Here is a 16824-nt window from a genome sequence, read left to right as displayed (position 1 = left end):
TGCTGGTAGAGTCCCAAATCCTGTCATGGAGATGGTGGAGGTGGAGAGAGCTTGATGTCACTTTTTCCCTCAGTAGAGTCACAATAAAATGTCAGGGGTCTAACGTTATCATTGGAATGAAGGGCCCCAATATAACTACAAGTAGTAAAGTGTTTTGTTCTCGACCTGAGAGCGGCAGAGGGTTGAGCAGGAGGGTGTGGCAGCGCTGCCTAAGACGTTCCGGCACAGGCGCAGGTGCAGGTACAGGCGCAGGTGCAGGCGCAGGTACAGGTGCAGGCACAGGTACAGACGCAGGTACAGGCGCAGGTAGAGGTGCAGGTGCAGGTACAGGCGCAGGTACAGGTACAGGTGTAGGCGCAGGCGCAGGTACAGGTGCAGGCACAGGTAGAGGTGCAGGTGCAAGTACAGGTGCAGGTACAGGCGCAGGTACAGGTACAGGTGTAGGCGCAGGTGCAGGTACAGGCGCAGGTATAAGTGCAGGTGCAGGTACGGGTGTAGGTGCAGCAGCCACGGGCCGGCACGGCTGAGCCGTCCGATCACCCTTCCCTGCTGGCCGCACGTCTCCATTGGGCTTCTCCTTCTTTGCAGTTGACTTGGAGCAGGTTCTGGAGCTGGATTCCCTGGAGTACCTGGAAGCGCTGGAGTGCGTGACAGAGCGCCTGGAGAGCCGCGTCAACTTCTGCAAGGCGCACCTCATGATGATCACCTGCTTCGACATCACCTCCCGGCGCCGCTGACGGGAGCGCCGCCCGGCCGGCCCTCGCTCCCTACCCGCAGGCAGCCGCGCTCGGCGGGCCCTCGGTGCTGGCCGCGCTCAGTGACCACAGAAGGAGGACGAAGGTCGGTGGCAAGTCTGGAGTGAGCGTGGAGCAGAAGGTGATTTTTCTTTTGTTTTCTGTAGGAAAGGTGCAAACACCAAACACGCAGGAGAGGAGAAAATGATGGGAAACCCAAGGGACGTGGAAGCCCCCGTGAGACTGAAAAAGCACTTTGAGGAACTTTAAAGAACTTGTTTGTACATAAGAAATGCTGGCAAAAGAGACCTCACTCTTCTCCTGGTTTGTGAGAAAAGGCGAGGGTGGACGTGGGATTGCTGTGGAAAGTGAAAACAAAACAAGTTACTCCGAATGACTGATGAAGTGCCTTGCAAATCTTTGTTATTATCCAAACATTTATGTTCATACTTTCTTGTGTACAGATGGTGCTAGTCAAGATGAAAACAACAAAACGAACAAAAAAGAAAATCAAACACATTTTTGCAATGTATTTACAGCTCGTTTTCTCTTGGTGTTTTATCCTATTTCTGACTTGCTGTTTCTAAGTAAGTTGTGTTTGTAGAGCTATTTCCTAATCGGTATGGCATATGAATAAATGTTAACTGTCTGCTATGGTTCTGCTGGGAAGGCCACTCAAACAGAAGATAGAGACTTCCGGGCACAAGCCAGTGTGTTTCCAAAGAAGGTTGGAACAGCAGGTGATGCTCAATGCCAGCTCCTACGAGTGGCAGTGTCAGCGGGCAGACTCGGAGGTCGATCATGGAGCAGGTGCACGTGAGCTGGAGAGAAAAGAGAGGAGAAAGGGCTGCGTCTCTAGGGGGAAAGGAGCCTGTATGACCTGGGCCCTGCTTACCCTTTGGGTGGGACGTTTGCTCCGAATAGTTTCCCCTCACACATCCTGAACACATATACTAGTTCCTTTACCCACGAATCCAGGGTTTTCATGGCCCTCATAACATTTTTCATACTCATTTTTATTCCAAAGACTCTGGATTGAGACCTTGAACCGATTCAGCAGAGCCATATATTTTTGCTCCCTAGTTTTGCAAATTTATTAGAGCAGAGGATTTTTCCCAGTTTGGAGACCTTCTTGGGCTTGTAGATGCTCAGAGACCCCAACAGTATTGGTCCAGAACAAGGATGGATGTGAGGTTGCACAACTTTTCTGTTGCCCAGGGTGCTGCTTAAATGCAAGAAGTCCCAGTCCTCGTGTGAACCAAAGCCTGCATCCCAAGAAACAACTAGGCTTGGCCACTCAACCTTGACACCTGAAGGCAGAGAAAGTTTTCCTGTCATACATCACACACCTGTAGCGAGGCAGGGCACAGAGTTTCATGCATATGGATGTACAGGGCTTGACTTTGGACCTCATTCTCAAATTGAGATGTTCATCCCTGCCACAATTCCCTTAGGGACTATTATACCCATTTTAGTGATGGAAACCCAGGCACAGAGTGGTCAAGGGATTGTCTAATAACAGCTGTGGAACAGCAGGGTGTTCGCCTACCTCCCAGGTCAGGGCCCTACCCCAGGCCCCTGCAGCCTGCCCACTGATAGAGGTGCCCAGGGTTTTCCCTGTTCTTTTTGCCCTCAAATGCAGCATATCTCCATGAGCCTATTTCCAGGTGAGGCAGTCCTGGCTAACCAACTCCTCAGCCCCAACTGCTCCCCAAGGAAAAGGAACCTTTGCATTTCTTTGACAATGCTCTTCAGGATACGTGTAGCCCAGCATAGCTCAGCTGAACTCAGTAAGTGGGAATCATAGTCTTGTGAGCTTCATAGTACCAGTCCTTTACTGGTCAGAACGGGGCACAGATGGCCCCATTAGCTTTGTTTGGGAAGTCAGCCCCCTAGATAGAAGCCAGCTCTGTGGATGACAAGTCTGGCTCTGTGTTTGGTTAGAGCACGCTCCTATGCAGAGGTGCACATAGAAGCTGCACTCCCATCTGATAGCTGAAACGGGCTATAATACGGTGAAAAGTGACTCCAGAGCGGATCATTTCCCCCTCTAGTTTAACAAGTGTGTCTGTCCCCTTGGAAGGCAGGGGTCCCACACCCTAACCTCATTCTGCAGGGCAGCCCCATGGCTCTGGGTGCACCTCTGGTCTCGGCACTTGTGTTAATGGCCTTGTTCAACAGCAGCATAATGGAAGCTTCTGGACCCCAAAGGATGCCAATCTGTTGAGTTTTTTGGGTTTTCCATTCGACACCTCTTTGGTTGCTGGTTTGATATACACCACTTCATGAAAAGCCTTTAACTGAGGGATTGTCACAGGTGAGTATCCTAGTCTTTGCTGGAAACAAACGCATTTGATTAGTAATCAGTGTCCTTAGCTTTCGCCCTGGCCATGTCTTTCCCACAGGTTACCTCACTGTGCTGACTTCCTTAGCAGGCCAGCACTGGGGCCTTCGTGCCTTTCCTGGAGTGAGACTAAGCGGAAACATCTACAGAAATTAAAATCTTGATCAGTGGAAACTTTCCTAGGGGAGTGGCCTTCCGCTTGCCCCCTGCCTAAACCTGCTTTATATGTTTGTAGCAACTTTATGAGATAGCCAAAGGGCTGAATGAGACCAGGAGCTCTCTTACCAAGTCACATTGGCCTCACAAGATGCCACACCATGGAGCTTCTCACAGGATGCTTTTGGCCATGGTGTAGGAGAACAACTTGGCATGGAGGTTGTCCATTGGCTTTTTTCCTTACTTTTCTTTTCCTTTCTTTTCTAACGTAAGTAAGCTACAAACATCTTAACACACCAAGTATTTGTAAACCATGTGAAGAAATCATGATTTTTATGCTATAATGTGCTTATGCCTGGTTCTACCTATAAGTTGATTGTACAGCTGGTCAGCTGTTCTGTAGCAGTTCTAATAACTGAAGAACACCTCATTCAATGGCCAGGTGTGAGGCAGGTCCAGGTCTCCTTGTGGTTTTGGTGACAGATAACCTAGGAAGGCAAAGGGAATGTCAAAGAACCCATTATTCCATTTTATTATCCACAAATGAGAGGACCAAACAAATATTTATTTGAAATTAACGTTTAGACGTGGAAGCCTTAATTCTTTGTCCGAAATCTGTTCCCCTCTCCAAATAGTTTAGTGTGAGGTGGAAGCAAAACTCAGAGCCCAAAAGTGGAATAGTGATGCTGTTTCCGGGGAGTGAATCCATATTGCATTTCATGAGGGGTGTTTCACGTTGCCACAGAGTGAGAGTTTGCTTTATCCTGGGCTCTCAAGCCCCACCTGAGAGCTGCAACTTTTGATATTCTTGTCCTTGAATTCCCCTCTACATCATGGGGAAGCTGTCACTAACTTTCATCTCTTCCAGATTTGAAATCGAAACATCCTGTCTGTTGTTTTATCTGCAGTTGCTATTCTGAAGGTAGGGAGCTTGAGATGTAAATGCAGAGGTTGGTCCTGTGTTGACTCAGGTGGGGCTCATACAAGGGACCCCATGCTGGGGAGAGGAGAGAGCTGGGATCAAATGCCATGCAGCCCAGAGTGGGGAATTCGGCAGGCAGGAATCTCGCCATTTGTCATAAATTAGTCTTAAGCTTGGAGTCTGTGTTCCTGGAAGGTGGTGGTGACTACATCATAGCCACAAAACCCATCCAGGGCAGTGGTTCAAAAAGTCTGACACAGACGCATATATATCTTGTGCCGGTTCTCGGATTTCTGTTCATGTTAAGCAAGAGCCCTTTTTTGGGCTTCAGATTCTGATGCTGATCATGAATTTTGGTTAATCCATCAGCCTTTTAGGTGTTACTATTCAAAAGCAGCTGTCTGATCTGGGTTTCTTGGGATAGAGGCAGGGCTTGCAAGAGCCCAAGCGTTTATTACCCTGGCTCTACACACAGTTGCCTGTGTCATTGGCCACTGCTGATCTGTAATCAAGGCTCCCACCATAAATAATGATGTGGTGAATGTTTTTAAATCCCTATTCCAAGAAGGGTTTGGGCTGTAACAGAAATTACTAAAGATGAGTTAATTTCAAAATTGAAACCAGAAGAATTCATGAATTTATTCAGTGTTCTTTTCCTGCTGGAAGATTAGCCCCACTCCTTGAGCACATATTTAAAGATTTCCTCACTTTTAAGGGCAGTGTATTTTAAACCCTGAAACCATGCATGTAAGAAACACGTTGAAAACCCTGTTCTTGACAAACTGATGCTGAATAAATCACCCGTGGGCGCTGGCCCTGGGGCCTGCCTGCCGCCACCCAGGCGGTACGGCCCATCTTCCCCCACAGGGCACGCTCTTCAACATTGCCACGCTGAAACTTGACTGCCGAAGAAAGGCCCCTGCAGCCCACTTTTCTCTATGCCCAGTGAAGCAAAACCGACACTCAGTTTCATTGACAAATGCCAGCAAATGGTCTAAAATTTTTTTTTGTGGGGGGGGGGCAGTAGTGGGTGGACAGGTAGTAGGATATAGTGTCCCTTTGGATTATAATCTCTTTCTCCTCCAGCAAAGATCTGTCAACATTTGTGGGTAAAAACTCACAAATTGTGTCCCTTAGCAATCTTCCCGACAAAATACATATCTATTCCAAGCTGCTCGTCATTTCCAGATAACAGCATAATTCCAATCCAGGAGAAGCTCATCTTCTCAGAAAAAGTTTTTGCAAAGTTTTAGAAGCTGCTTATCCATCCCTAAACAATGCATTCTGCATTGGGGTGGCCCTGCTCGGAACCAGAGATGATGCCATAATATCGGACATACTTGAAGTGCTTGAGGTGGCATCAGACCTTCAGTGCACATAATCAATATTCTCTAGATGCAGTTCCCAACGTCCATGCGTGTAGGGCGAGTGCTGAAATCCTGGCACTCACACATCTATTTTATGTAGATGTAGAAATCACCTTCGAAACTCAAAAGGCTCACTGTTTCATTCCCCGTACTGCTAACCAACACCCCACACTGTCATATTCAGTTTATGAAGAAGTTATAATTTATTTGTAAACTCAGGATGTTGTTTTGTGGCGCCTCGTGTTTTATAATTTATTTATACACCGTGGTTGGAAATGCTATCCAAGTGCTATGCATCAAAGTGTAAGTCTGGTGGATCTGCCTATGGCTTTTTTTTCTCCTCACTCTAACAAGCTCTGTTAACAGAGACACAGGCAGCGGGGAGGAAAGAGAAAGAAAACAGGAAAACAGGGATTAGGATCCAATCCTCAAAGTCCAGGGCTTAGTTCAAAACCTAATTTGTTTCTAAAGTAAGTAGCTGAAAAGGAAAAGATCATTTCCTTTTGAATTTGATGATAACGGTCTTGGAAATCAGCCTCCACAGGCCTGAGTGAAAGAGGATCCAGCCTCCTCCTGCTGGTTCAACACTAAATTTCTGAAAATTGCAGACAGTATTAGGCTCCTACATTTACCTAAGATGTCCCACCTCCCACCCCTGCTGTTACTGAAGGGGTCTGGAAGAGGAAACTGAAGTTCCTTACCTTGGATATATATAGTACCTGTTTTTTCTGGACAAACCAAAGCACTTTAGTGAGTCTTACAACCCATAATACTTAAAGCATCTTGTCCCCTCACTGGATCCCTGAGAGGCCAGGAGGGGCTGGGGTCAGTAGTCTCATTTGAGAGGCAGCTAAACCTAGGAGAAAAAGCCTTGAGCTCAGAGTAAGGAAACCAGGCTCCAGGCCTGCTTTCCTCACTCGCTATGCAACCTTCGGCAAGTCGCTTCACATTGCTGGGCCTCGGGCTCCCCGATGGAAGGTTGGGGGTCATAATAGCTGCCCTTCTGGGAGAGTGTAAAGAGAAAATGGTATAGTTGATGGGAAGTGCTTTGAAGAAATGAAAGCTCTGTTCAGGAGCTGGGGATAATCATTTTAGATGAAGAAACTGAAGTCAATAGCCAATGATTGGCCCAAGTTCACAGAGTAGTTTTATAGCAGAACTGGGATCTGAGTCCGGCATCTTGGACTCTTCCCATGAGGTGCTGTTGCACCAGGTCTGTGTGGATATGTGGACACACACCACACCGATGTACTGACGTGTGTGTGCACGGGGGTGTATACGGATGCATGTGTACAGAAGGTATGTGACATGATGGAAGAACATAGAACAGAAAACCTGCGTTCTAACTCCAGTTTTGACAATAGTCCTATGGCCTTGGATATATTACCCAACGTTTCTGGAACACAGTTTTCTAATCTGTAAAAGGAGGACAGTGTGTTAAATGATCTTTGTGGTTCCTTCAGCTCTAGTCATGTATGTATGTGTATATAAATATGCTAATCTGTAGAAATGGACCAATTTGAAAATTGGAGACAAGACCTGCCCAAGTGCATTTATTGTGTCGGAAACAGCGAATTCATAAACAAGTTCATAAAATCTCACTTCAAATTCAAGGGTGGTATTTAATGTCATTGTTTTAAATTCACTATTTGGATAAAAGATTGGTGCCATTTTAAAAATTAAGTTCTTAGCTTGCAAGTGTTTGCTGTTAAAAACTTTTAATAAAATTCATTTGTTCAAGTCAGGAATCCAACTATTCTGTACTTGGGTAGGTCCCAACAGCCTATTTGCAAACAGGCTGGTTTTGTGTATGGGCCTTCGCATAGCGATATAAGTTAGCTGTTGGCTTGATCATGATACGTGTGAGCAGGCTACCTGGAGAACAGTCTGGAAAAGAAAGTTATAGTTCTTAAAACCTGGTGACATGACTTCATTAAGCTGTGTGCCATTTCCAGTGTGAAGACATTGTTTGCTGGCTACGATCTCTGACTTTTTTGTGGCATATGAGGTGAAAAATGTTGTCAAAAAAGAATCTGGTGTTTAAAAAGAATCAAACTATGGTGGCATTAAATGTTCACTTTTCTCCTACTCAGAGTCATGAAGTCCTCTATCCAGTTCACCCTTCTGAACAGAGGGGGAAACAATTCAAGGCCTGGGGCGGATCCCTTTCACTAGAGCAACACCTTGGTGGAGGACTTGCTCCCAGGCCCCAGGGCCTTCCTAGGATGAGGCCTGTCTCCTCCCACTGTGGGGCTGGCCCCCAACAAGTTCAGAAGCTCGGGCGGGGGTGGGTGGATGTTGGGCTCAGGCCCAGAGCCCTGGCATTGTCCTGCGTCCCTGAGAGTCACAGCGCTGGTGATCACACATGAAACGTGTCAAGAAGCTAGGTGTTGAGGTGGTGATGGCTTTGTTGGACTGGTCACAGCCCTGCTCTGAATCCATATCTCCTACTCTGCTGATGTGGCCTGGACACGCACAGCTCCAGCTACCCCTTTCTTTTGTCCCCAAATGCTAGACCAGACCCTCATGGGCTCCCTTTGGGCCACTGTAGCAGAAGCCATGAGTTCTTAAGAATCCAGGAGCCATAGGGTTTTCTAGACATAATGCCTTCAACAGAAGAGCTGGTGGAGTGGCCACCTAACTCTGACCATCCCCTGGGAGAGGAGAGACCATAAAGGCAGCACCTAGAACTGCTTCTAACCCCTTGTTCTTCCCCCTCCCTCAGGGGAGGACTACCAAATACATGACCTTACTTGCATTTGTCTCCTAAACCATTAAACTCTCCAAATTGTTATTAACATAACTGTTATGCTTTTCATCCTTTCCATCCCTTCCATCCCTGCATCTGTGTGGAGAAAATGCCGTCCTGTCTCGCTTAGGGCCTGTTGCACTGTCTGATGCTTCTGCACTCTCTTCTAGTTGAAGGCTTTGTTTCCAGAAAACCTTTATAAACATACAGAGCACTTGAGTGTAAACACATCGGCCTGTCAGCAGCCAATGCGCCCCAGCACCCACGGGTGTCTCTTGTTCTTCTATATCCCCAGTGTCTAGAACAGAGTCTGGAACATGGTACTCAAACAATACTAGTTGAATGCATGAATGAAAGGATCACCTTTGGAAGAAGAAGAGGAAACAGAAAACACCTGGGCAGGAGTCTGCAGAAATGTCAGACTTCTTTAACAAAAGAACCAAAGGTCTGCATTGCAAATGCCCCATTTGGGATTAAGTCCCTAATTCACAATGGGCACCAGGCCCACACCAGGCAAACCCGTGCCCTTGCTGTACAATACACACAGACTTGACTTCTCTACCACTGAGCAGCCTTGGCCTTCAGGCCTCCTAGAGATGGAAGAGTGGTGTTCCAGCACGCGGATGCCTACTCACCATTTACAAAGTAATCACGGAACAAATCTTTAGCGAGCGTTTGCTTTGTGTCACGCACTGCTGGGGCTGATGAACAAAACAGACACCGGCCTCCGAGAGCTCAGTACCTTGACAACACCGGCTGGCAAACCGAAACCCTAGTACAAAGAGGCCAACACAGTCCTCCTCAAAGTAGGGTGCAAGCTGCTTTTGCCAATCTCTGACCCCACCACATGCCCCTTTTCCTCTATTTGGGGCCTTGCGCCAGGCCTCACCTCCAGAAGAGTCTTCTTGGGTCCAAGGTTGGGAGGGCAAGGAGAAGGGGAGGAGGGAGAGAGAATAAGTATAGGTCACCCTGCAAGTCACTTTTTTTCTGCGATGGAAATTCACTCCCCGTGGAGCCCCCCACCTGTCTGCTGGGTCTGGCCATCCCTAGTGCCACTCAGCTGGGTCCTCCAGCCCTTGCTTGTAAGCCTTCTCCCTGCATTTGCCAAGAGTCTGAGAAGAATCCAGGAGGCCGAGGGGTAGACTCTTCCTCCAAGTCACCTGACCTCTCCATCAGGGGAAGTGACCTGGAGGCACCCAAGGAAGTTGCTCTGGGTACCTCCCATGTGCTGGGTAAACAGTGTGTCATCTATTTATTTTTCATTTGTAATTGTTAAATTGCCCTTGTTCTGCCCATCCTTTGGGCCCCTTCCCTCCGTAGCGGTCCCAGGTCCAGACATGTACATTATACCACTTTGCCTGTGCTCAGAAGAAAAACTCAAAATAAAGGCTTTCCACCAGACCACAGAGCTCCACAAACCCCAAGTTCCCCGAAAAGCCAGCAAGAAAAAGGCCTTTATTTTTTTTTTTAAACTGGGCTTTTGAAAAGCTGGAAGTTGAAAATAAAAGTTACCTTTAATCTCACTCCAGACAACCACTGTCATAATAGACACACACAAACACCTTTACAACTTTTGGATAATCATTGACTTAACCCTTTTTTGGAATCTGCTTTCTTCCCCCTTAATAATTCTACCACACACATATATTTCCCCAGTCAAGAACATGTGCTCTTACAACTGATTTTAATGGCTGCAGAATATTCCATCGGGTAGACTGACCATCATTTCAGTACTACAATTCCCTGCTATTGGACCTTAACATTGTTTCCACTTTTTTGCTATGATAAATTATACTATAATAAACATGTTGAACATATATCTCTTTTTTGCCTCTCTGGCAAGTCCCTTAAGATAAATTCCTAGAAGTGAAATAGCTGTAACAAGAGGAATAAAACATTACAAGTCGTTTCATACACGTGGAGAGTGGCCATTTTTAATCGTCCACCCAGAACAGTACTTAGAGGCCTCCCCTGATGGCCCCATTTACAGTCATCTCTTCCTCTCTAAACTCCTACTTCACTGATTCACTTATTTGTTCACTCCACAAATATATATCAAGGAGTTCCAAAGTGGGACGCGCTCTTGCTGTAAAATGCACCAAGTTCTTACTTATTCCTTTGTACCTAATGTAGGACAGGTGTATCTGTCCCTAAATATTAAGCTCTGGAGGTGTAGCAGAGGCAAAACTTTACCTCGACCCTCTTAGGGTCTACTGCTGGGCCTTAGAATTAAATTGACGTAAGACAGATTAACAGGAGAAAAGTAAACACATTTATTTAATATAAGCTTTAAGTGCCACGGGAGCCTTCATAAAAAAATGAGGACCCAGAGAGGTGGCAGAAGCTAAATGCTTTTAAACTCTGCTGAAGAAGGAGAGGCAGCTGTGGAAAACGAACTAAAATGTGTCAGGAGGCTAAAGGAAGATGAGTTATTTTAACAAGTCTGTTTGTACAGATTCCTCTCAGCCTTGACTCCCTATCCCTGATGATAAGGACGTTTCTTTTCTCCGGGTATGGGGAGGGGATTTTTCATACGGGAGTTATATCTCCTGTTTTCAGGAAGAAAAGGGGAGATCAGAACATCCTTCTTGCATCTGCTGTTTTTCAAGCACCTTTAGCTCAAAATAATCCTCATGCTGAGCTGGCATGTTTTGGGTGGCAGGTTCTGCAACTCTTCCAAGAGTAGATTTTTCTATGGCCCCAGGTGTCAAGCACAGTGCTGGGCACAAAATAAGTGTTAGGATACGGAGGGTTTGGGTCATGACTCTCAGAAAGGAACTTTTATATACATTATAAATATACATGTTTTGGGAACACTTCCCTGAGAATTCTGACATATGTCTTCACTCTTAGCCAAGAAGTCATGAAGCCTGGGTGCTGGTTTGAGAACTGCGTCCCTCAGTCACCTTTGAGGGAGTCACAGAACATCTCTGGGCTCAGATTCCTTGTCTGTGTAGAAGGGAAGCCTCACCTGTGTGGCCTGGGCCCTTCGGGCTTGTTCTGAGGATGAAAGGAGACACTGTATGCGGAAGGATGTCAGAATCTGCTACGTGCTCACCAGATGTAAGGAAGTAGGGTGCTAGGCATTTGTTCTAATAATTAGAGCAAAGACCCTTCCGACAACCTTCACGTCTCCCATTGGCCTCATTCAGTGCTTGTCCATTCGTTTATAAATGTCAGTGGCCTCCATCTGTTAGACGCAGACGGGCTGGCTGTGCCCCACTCCCTAAACTCTGCTCCCAGGTGGGCTGATTGACGAAGGCCCAGGTGGTGGGATTCTGTTACACGTGTAACTTGCTTCCTGTGGCCGCGCCTGCTCTCCGTCCTCGGGCACTTGGAGGAGACCCCGGTCTAGCGGTGCAGGCAGCGGGCTCCAAGAGCCGCCAGCCCTTCCCTGAGTGGAGGGCACACAGGACCAAGTGGAGCCCCAGACCCAGGGCCTCGCTTCAAACGGACAGGCCTGGGCTTGCTGGATGCAGATACCCACCTCAGGCCATGATGGTCCAGCTTATGTTTTTCAAGTCGACCACATGTCTTCAATCTCTCTTATTTTACTGACAGAAATAATTTCAAAATGCCTTAGTAATTCACGAGCCTCCTGGTTTGATTCAGATAATGAGATTTAAAGTGCTTATTACGGGGGCTTCTTTGGTGCGGATCAGAGTCCTTCGCGTGCTGACTAGCCCTGCTGGATGGTGCCTCCAGACTTCGCTGCAGAAGCGGACTAACTACCCCGGAGGTGTTCCCTGAAGCTCCCGCGCACTGCTGTTCACACCGAACGCTTTAAAGTACCGGAGCAGCCCGGGAGCAGCCCGGCGCGCAGGCGCTGCGCCGGGGCGGCCGGGCCATTGCGCACGCGCCGCTCTCCCAAGCGGAAAGGACAGGGCCCGCGGGGCAGGGCGTGGGGGTCGCTGCCGGGTCTGCGCTCTCGACTCTACTAAGGCCGCTGCGCCACGGCTGACCCGGCTGCGGGTGGAGATGGATTCTGTCGAATACCAGCGCCCCGAGACCGCACTGTGTACTCGCACGTGCCTGTCAGAGGAGAGGCAACCCCACCCTCAAGGCCTGTGCGGCCGCGGAAGAATCCGACAGCTTGCACAACTGACGGGCATGTAGCGCCCGGGTCCCGGCTCAGCCCGGCGGAGGGCGGGCGTCCCAGTCCAGCCCGTGGCCCCGACGCAAGGTGAGGAAGACGGTGTGGGGGCGATGCTTGCCTCGGCGCACGCGCCATTGATCGGCAGTCCTCCGTGTCCACGAGGGTGCGGAGCTCTTGGGGGCGGGGACCGCGCTGCTGTGAGCCACGCATTCTAGCGTCAGCCTCAGCGCACCCCACGTTACCCGGCAACCCACACCCGCCCAGGCGGTCCCGCTGCCCTCGGCCAGAGCAACTTCAGTGCTGGCTAATCAGACGACACCATCCTCGGGTTGCTGACCTTTCTGGAAAGTTTTAGCTGTGGAGGATAAAGGAAACGTCTTAGCTTTAGAAGCTAGGCCTGCCTTGAGGGAGTGGCAGACAGGTTGAGGGGCCTGGATTTCTAAGAACTAGAGAGGAGGCTGGAGGTAAGAAAGGTTCCAAGGCTGAGAGGAGACCCCGGTTTTACCTTCTCCACAGCCTCTCTCAGCCCCCGAGTCCTGCCCCTGGAGTTTCCTTTTTGGACACCTGAAAAGCTGAACTGACTTTACCCGCCCTCTCGCGCCCCCCCTCCCCCGTCCTCCCCATTCCCGGGGAATATTTTCATCCATCCCGGCCCTTGTCCGTTTCACTCAGCATCACGTGCTTTTTAATAGGCAGGGGAGGCTGTGCTGTAAAATGGCCGAGTAAGCGCCTTAGACAACGGGCACTGCACCAGCCTGGAGAAGGGAGCGACTTGAACCCTCAGGCTTCTCACACCTCTCATGAGGCCACTTGGTTTGTCTGTGTCCCACAGCAGCTGCGATCCTAAGTCACGGCAAAGGATTGGGGACTTCTCCGTTCAGGAGTTCTTAGGACGGAAGTATCTCCTTGTCCCTGACGGCACGTTTCAAGTCACTCAGGCACAGACAGGCCGAGGGGCTTGCTCCACGGTGCACCTCTCTGCAGCCTCCTGAGCCATCTCAGGCTCCAGGCCAGTGACAGTGCCTCTACCGGCCCCAACTCATGATTTAAGCATGGTTCAGCCCCTCCATACTCCTGCAGGACCCACGTGGTGAATCCACATCCTTTTTCCGTATGTACACACATCCTACTGGTTTCGTTTATCTGGAGAACCCTGACTAATACAGTCTACCTCCCACCATGACTGTGGAACTCATTTTTCTCTAATAAGAGGTCCCTTTGGGAGAACTCAATAAGAAAAAAGAAAAATCCTCATTAGGACTGTCCACAGGAGCAGTGACTGCGTGAACCCTAATTACGCCCTTGAATTATGCTTTTCTAGTCGCAAAGGAAGAAATCTCTAAGGTCCTTATTAAAACGTAGGAAATTTCTAAAGAATGGTAAATTGAGAATGCTTGAGTCTTTTTTTTTTTTTTTCCTGCATCGACAGGAGCATAACAGGTCCTGAGGGCTTCTGAACCCCAACCAGGTCAGCCCAGAACGGCTGCACCCAACACAACCCTTGGAAGGGAAGAAGCGGTAAGTAGTAACTCATGTGTATAGAGCACTTTATACTATACTAAGTGGTTTCATATTTATTAGTGCCTTTGATCTTCAGCACCACCCTCTTTGAGGTAAGTTTTAGCTCGCATCTCTGGACAAGGACAAGTCAGAAGGTGAGAGGCAAGGTGGGAAAAGCATGTGAAAAGAACAGAAAGGAGGACCTGGTTGTTAGTTCATTCATGCACTCACTGCATAAATATTTATTGGTTCACAATGTGTCACATATGCTAGAAGCTGTAGAGACATCAGTGAATGAGGTGGTCATGGTCCAAATCCTTACGGAGCTTAGAGTCTAGCACACATTTCTTCAACACCTGCCCCTGGCAAGGTACTGTTGGCGAAGTCCAAGTGTGAGGCAACCCAGCTTAATGGAAGGTTTTCCAAGTCTGAAAGGTGCCCTCCTGTGAGCTTCCTTATCAGCTCTAGCTCACCTCTGCCACACTGTTGCTCACTTTCCCTTCCGTGGCAATTGCCTATTTAATCATCTTTCTCCCCCTGTTGGCCTAGAACTCCCGAAGAGCAGGATCATTCTCCACCCTGCCCAGCACAGTATCTGGCCCACAGTTCTTTTTTTTTTTTTGGCGGTACGCGGGCCCCTCACTGTTGTGGCCTCTCCCGTTGCGGAGCACAGGCTCCGGACGCGCAGGCTCAGCGGCCGTGGCTCACGGGCCTAGCCGCTCCGCGGCATGTGGGATATTTCCAGACTGGGGCACGAACCCGTGTCCCCTGCATTGGCAGGCGGACTCTCAACCACTGCGCCACCAGGGAAGCCCCGGCCCACAGTTCTTAAGGCATATTTATCCACTGATGACCTATTATAAGCCAAGCACTGTGTCAGTAGCTGAGGCTGCAGAAAAGGAAGAAACCCAGGCCCTTTCCTCTAGAGATTTGGAGTCTAGTGAGGAGAATGACAAATAAAGAAGCAATTATGTTGATGTGGAAAGATTTGAGGTGAATGAATAGATGCTCAAGCAGCACAGAGGAGGACATGCTTGGAAAGATCAGGAAGAATGAGCAGAAGGTTTCCAAGGGCACTGGGGGGAAGGCAGAAGGGCATGTGGCATAGAGTACGTAGCATGAGCACAGGGACATGAAGGAACAGCCTGCCATGGGCTTCGCTTGGCTGCAGGGTAGCAGGTTTCTGGTCAGCTGGAGGAAGATGAGGCTGGAAGCCCTGTCAAAGGCCACAGGCTGGCAAGCACAGGGGCAAATAGTGGGCAAGGGCACTTGGCACTGGTGGACAGGACTGAATCATTTTTGCCCTTTAACCTCATGGTAGGAAAAAAATACCCCTCAGACATAAAAATCACAACATGCTTGTGTTGGAAGTGAACTCAGAAGTTATTCATTTAGTCCAGTTGTCACTGGATGCAGAGGTGATTTACCCAAGGTCACAAAGCTTATGGTAGAGGTAGGACACAAGAAGTCTCCTGGTCTTTTTCACAAACATCCTATACCCTCAGGCGATGCCTGCACTTTCACATTCTCAGGAAGAGCTTTCAACAGTCCCTTGTTTTTCTAAGATGCTAATCTCTCTAGCTCCATCAGAATCTTACTCTCATTTATAGAAAACTGTCAAAAACTGTCTAGTGTGTCAACAATTTATCTCAGATAATTCAGAAAAAAAACCCTTTTTGTCCTGTACTTGCAACTTTTCTGGAATTTTGAGATTGTTTTTTAAAAATCCCAATAGGAGGAGCTTCAAGATGGTGGAAGAGTAAGACGTGGAGATCACCTTCCTCCCCACAGATACATCAGAAATACATCTACACGTGGAACAACTCCTACAGAACACCTACTGAACGCTGGCAGAAGACCTCAGACCTCCCAAAAGGCAAGAAACTCACCAGGTACCTGGGTAGGGCAAACGAAAAAAGAAAAAACAGAGACAAAAGAATAGGGACGGGACCTGCACCAGTGGGAGGGAGTTGTGGAGGAGGAAAAGTTTCCACACACTAGAAGCCCTTTCATGGGCGGAGACTGTGGGTGGCGGAGGCGGGGAGCTTCGGAGCCGTGGAGGAGAGCGCAGCAACACGGGTGCAGAGGGGAAGCAGAGAGATTCCTGCAAAGAGGATCGGTACCGACCGGTACTCACGAGCCCAAGAGGCTTGTCTGCTCACCCGCCGGGGGGGGCGGGGCTGGGAGCTGAGGCTCAGTCTTCGGAGGTCGGATCCCAGGGAGAGGACTGGAGTTGGCTGCGTGAACACAGCCAGGAGGGGCTAGTGCACCACAGCTAGACGGAAGGGAGTCCGGGAAAAGATCTGGACCTGCCAAAGAGACAAGAGACATTTTCGTCCCTCTTTGTTTCCTGGTCCACGAAGAGAGGGGATTAAGAGCGCCGCTTAAAAGAGCTCCAGAGACGGGCGCAAGCCGCGGCTAACAGCGCAGACACCAGAGACTGGCAAGAGATGCTAAGGCTGCTGCTGCGGCCACCAAGAAGCCTGTGTGCGAGCACAGGTCACTATCCACACCCCCCTCCCGGGGGCCTGTGCAGCCTGCCACTGCCAGGGTCCCGTGATCCAGGGACAACTTCCCTTGGAGAACACACAGGGCGCCTGAGGCTGTCGCAACGTCACGTTGGCCTCTGCCACCACAGGCTTGCCCCACACTCCGTGTCCCTCCCTCCCCTCTGGCCTGAGTGAGCCAGAGCCCCCAAATCAGCTGCTCCTTTAAACTTGTCCTGTCTGAGCGAAGAACAGATGCCCTCAGGCAACCTACACGCAGAGGCGGGTCCAAATCCAAAGCTGAACCCCAGGAGCTGTGCAAACAAAGAAGAGAAAGGGAAATTTCTCCCAGCAGCCTCAGGAGCAGCAGATTAACTCTCCACAATCAACTTGATGTACCCTGCATCTGTGGAATACCTGAATAGACAGCAGATCATCCTAAATTGAGGAGGTGGACTTTGGGAGCAATG

General features: G+C 49.0%; 1 protein-coding gene across 1 annotated transcript in view; it reads left to right on the top strand.

Moving 5' to 3' along the window:
- The window catches only part of KIF26B (kinesin family member 26B), a 499134-nt gene extending 491374 nt beyond the window's left edge, over positions 1–7760 (top strand). The window contains exon 15 of the mRNA XM_027122401.1: positions 589–7760. Within this exon, the coding sequence (XP_026978202.1) occupies positions 589–737 (149 nt within the window). The 3' untranslated portion in view covers positions 738–7760. The remainder of the gene's footprint in view (positions 1–588) is intronic.
- Positions 7761–16824: the final 9064 nt, after the last annotated feature.

This window comes from Aethalodelphis obliquidens, unplaced genomic scaffold (genome assembly GCF_003676395.1).
Source record: "Aethalodelphis obliquidens isolate GAN/ISIS:26980383/991018 unplaced genomic scaffold, ASM367639v1 scaffold24, whole genome shotgun sequence".
Classification (NCBI taxonomy): Eukaryota; Metazoa; Chordata; class Mammalia; order Artiodactyla; family Delphinidae; genus Aethalodelphis; species Aethalodelphis obliquidens.
This window is presented reverse-complemented; position numbering and strand designations above follow the sequence as displayed.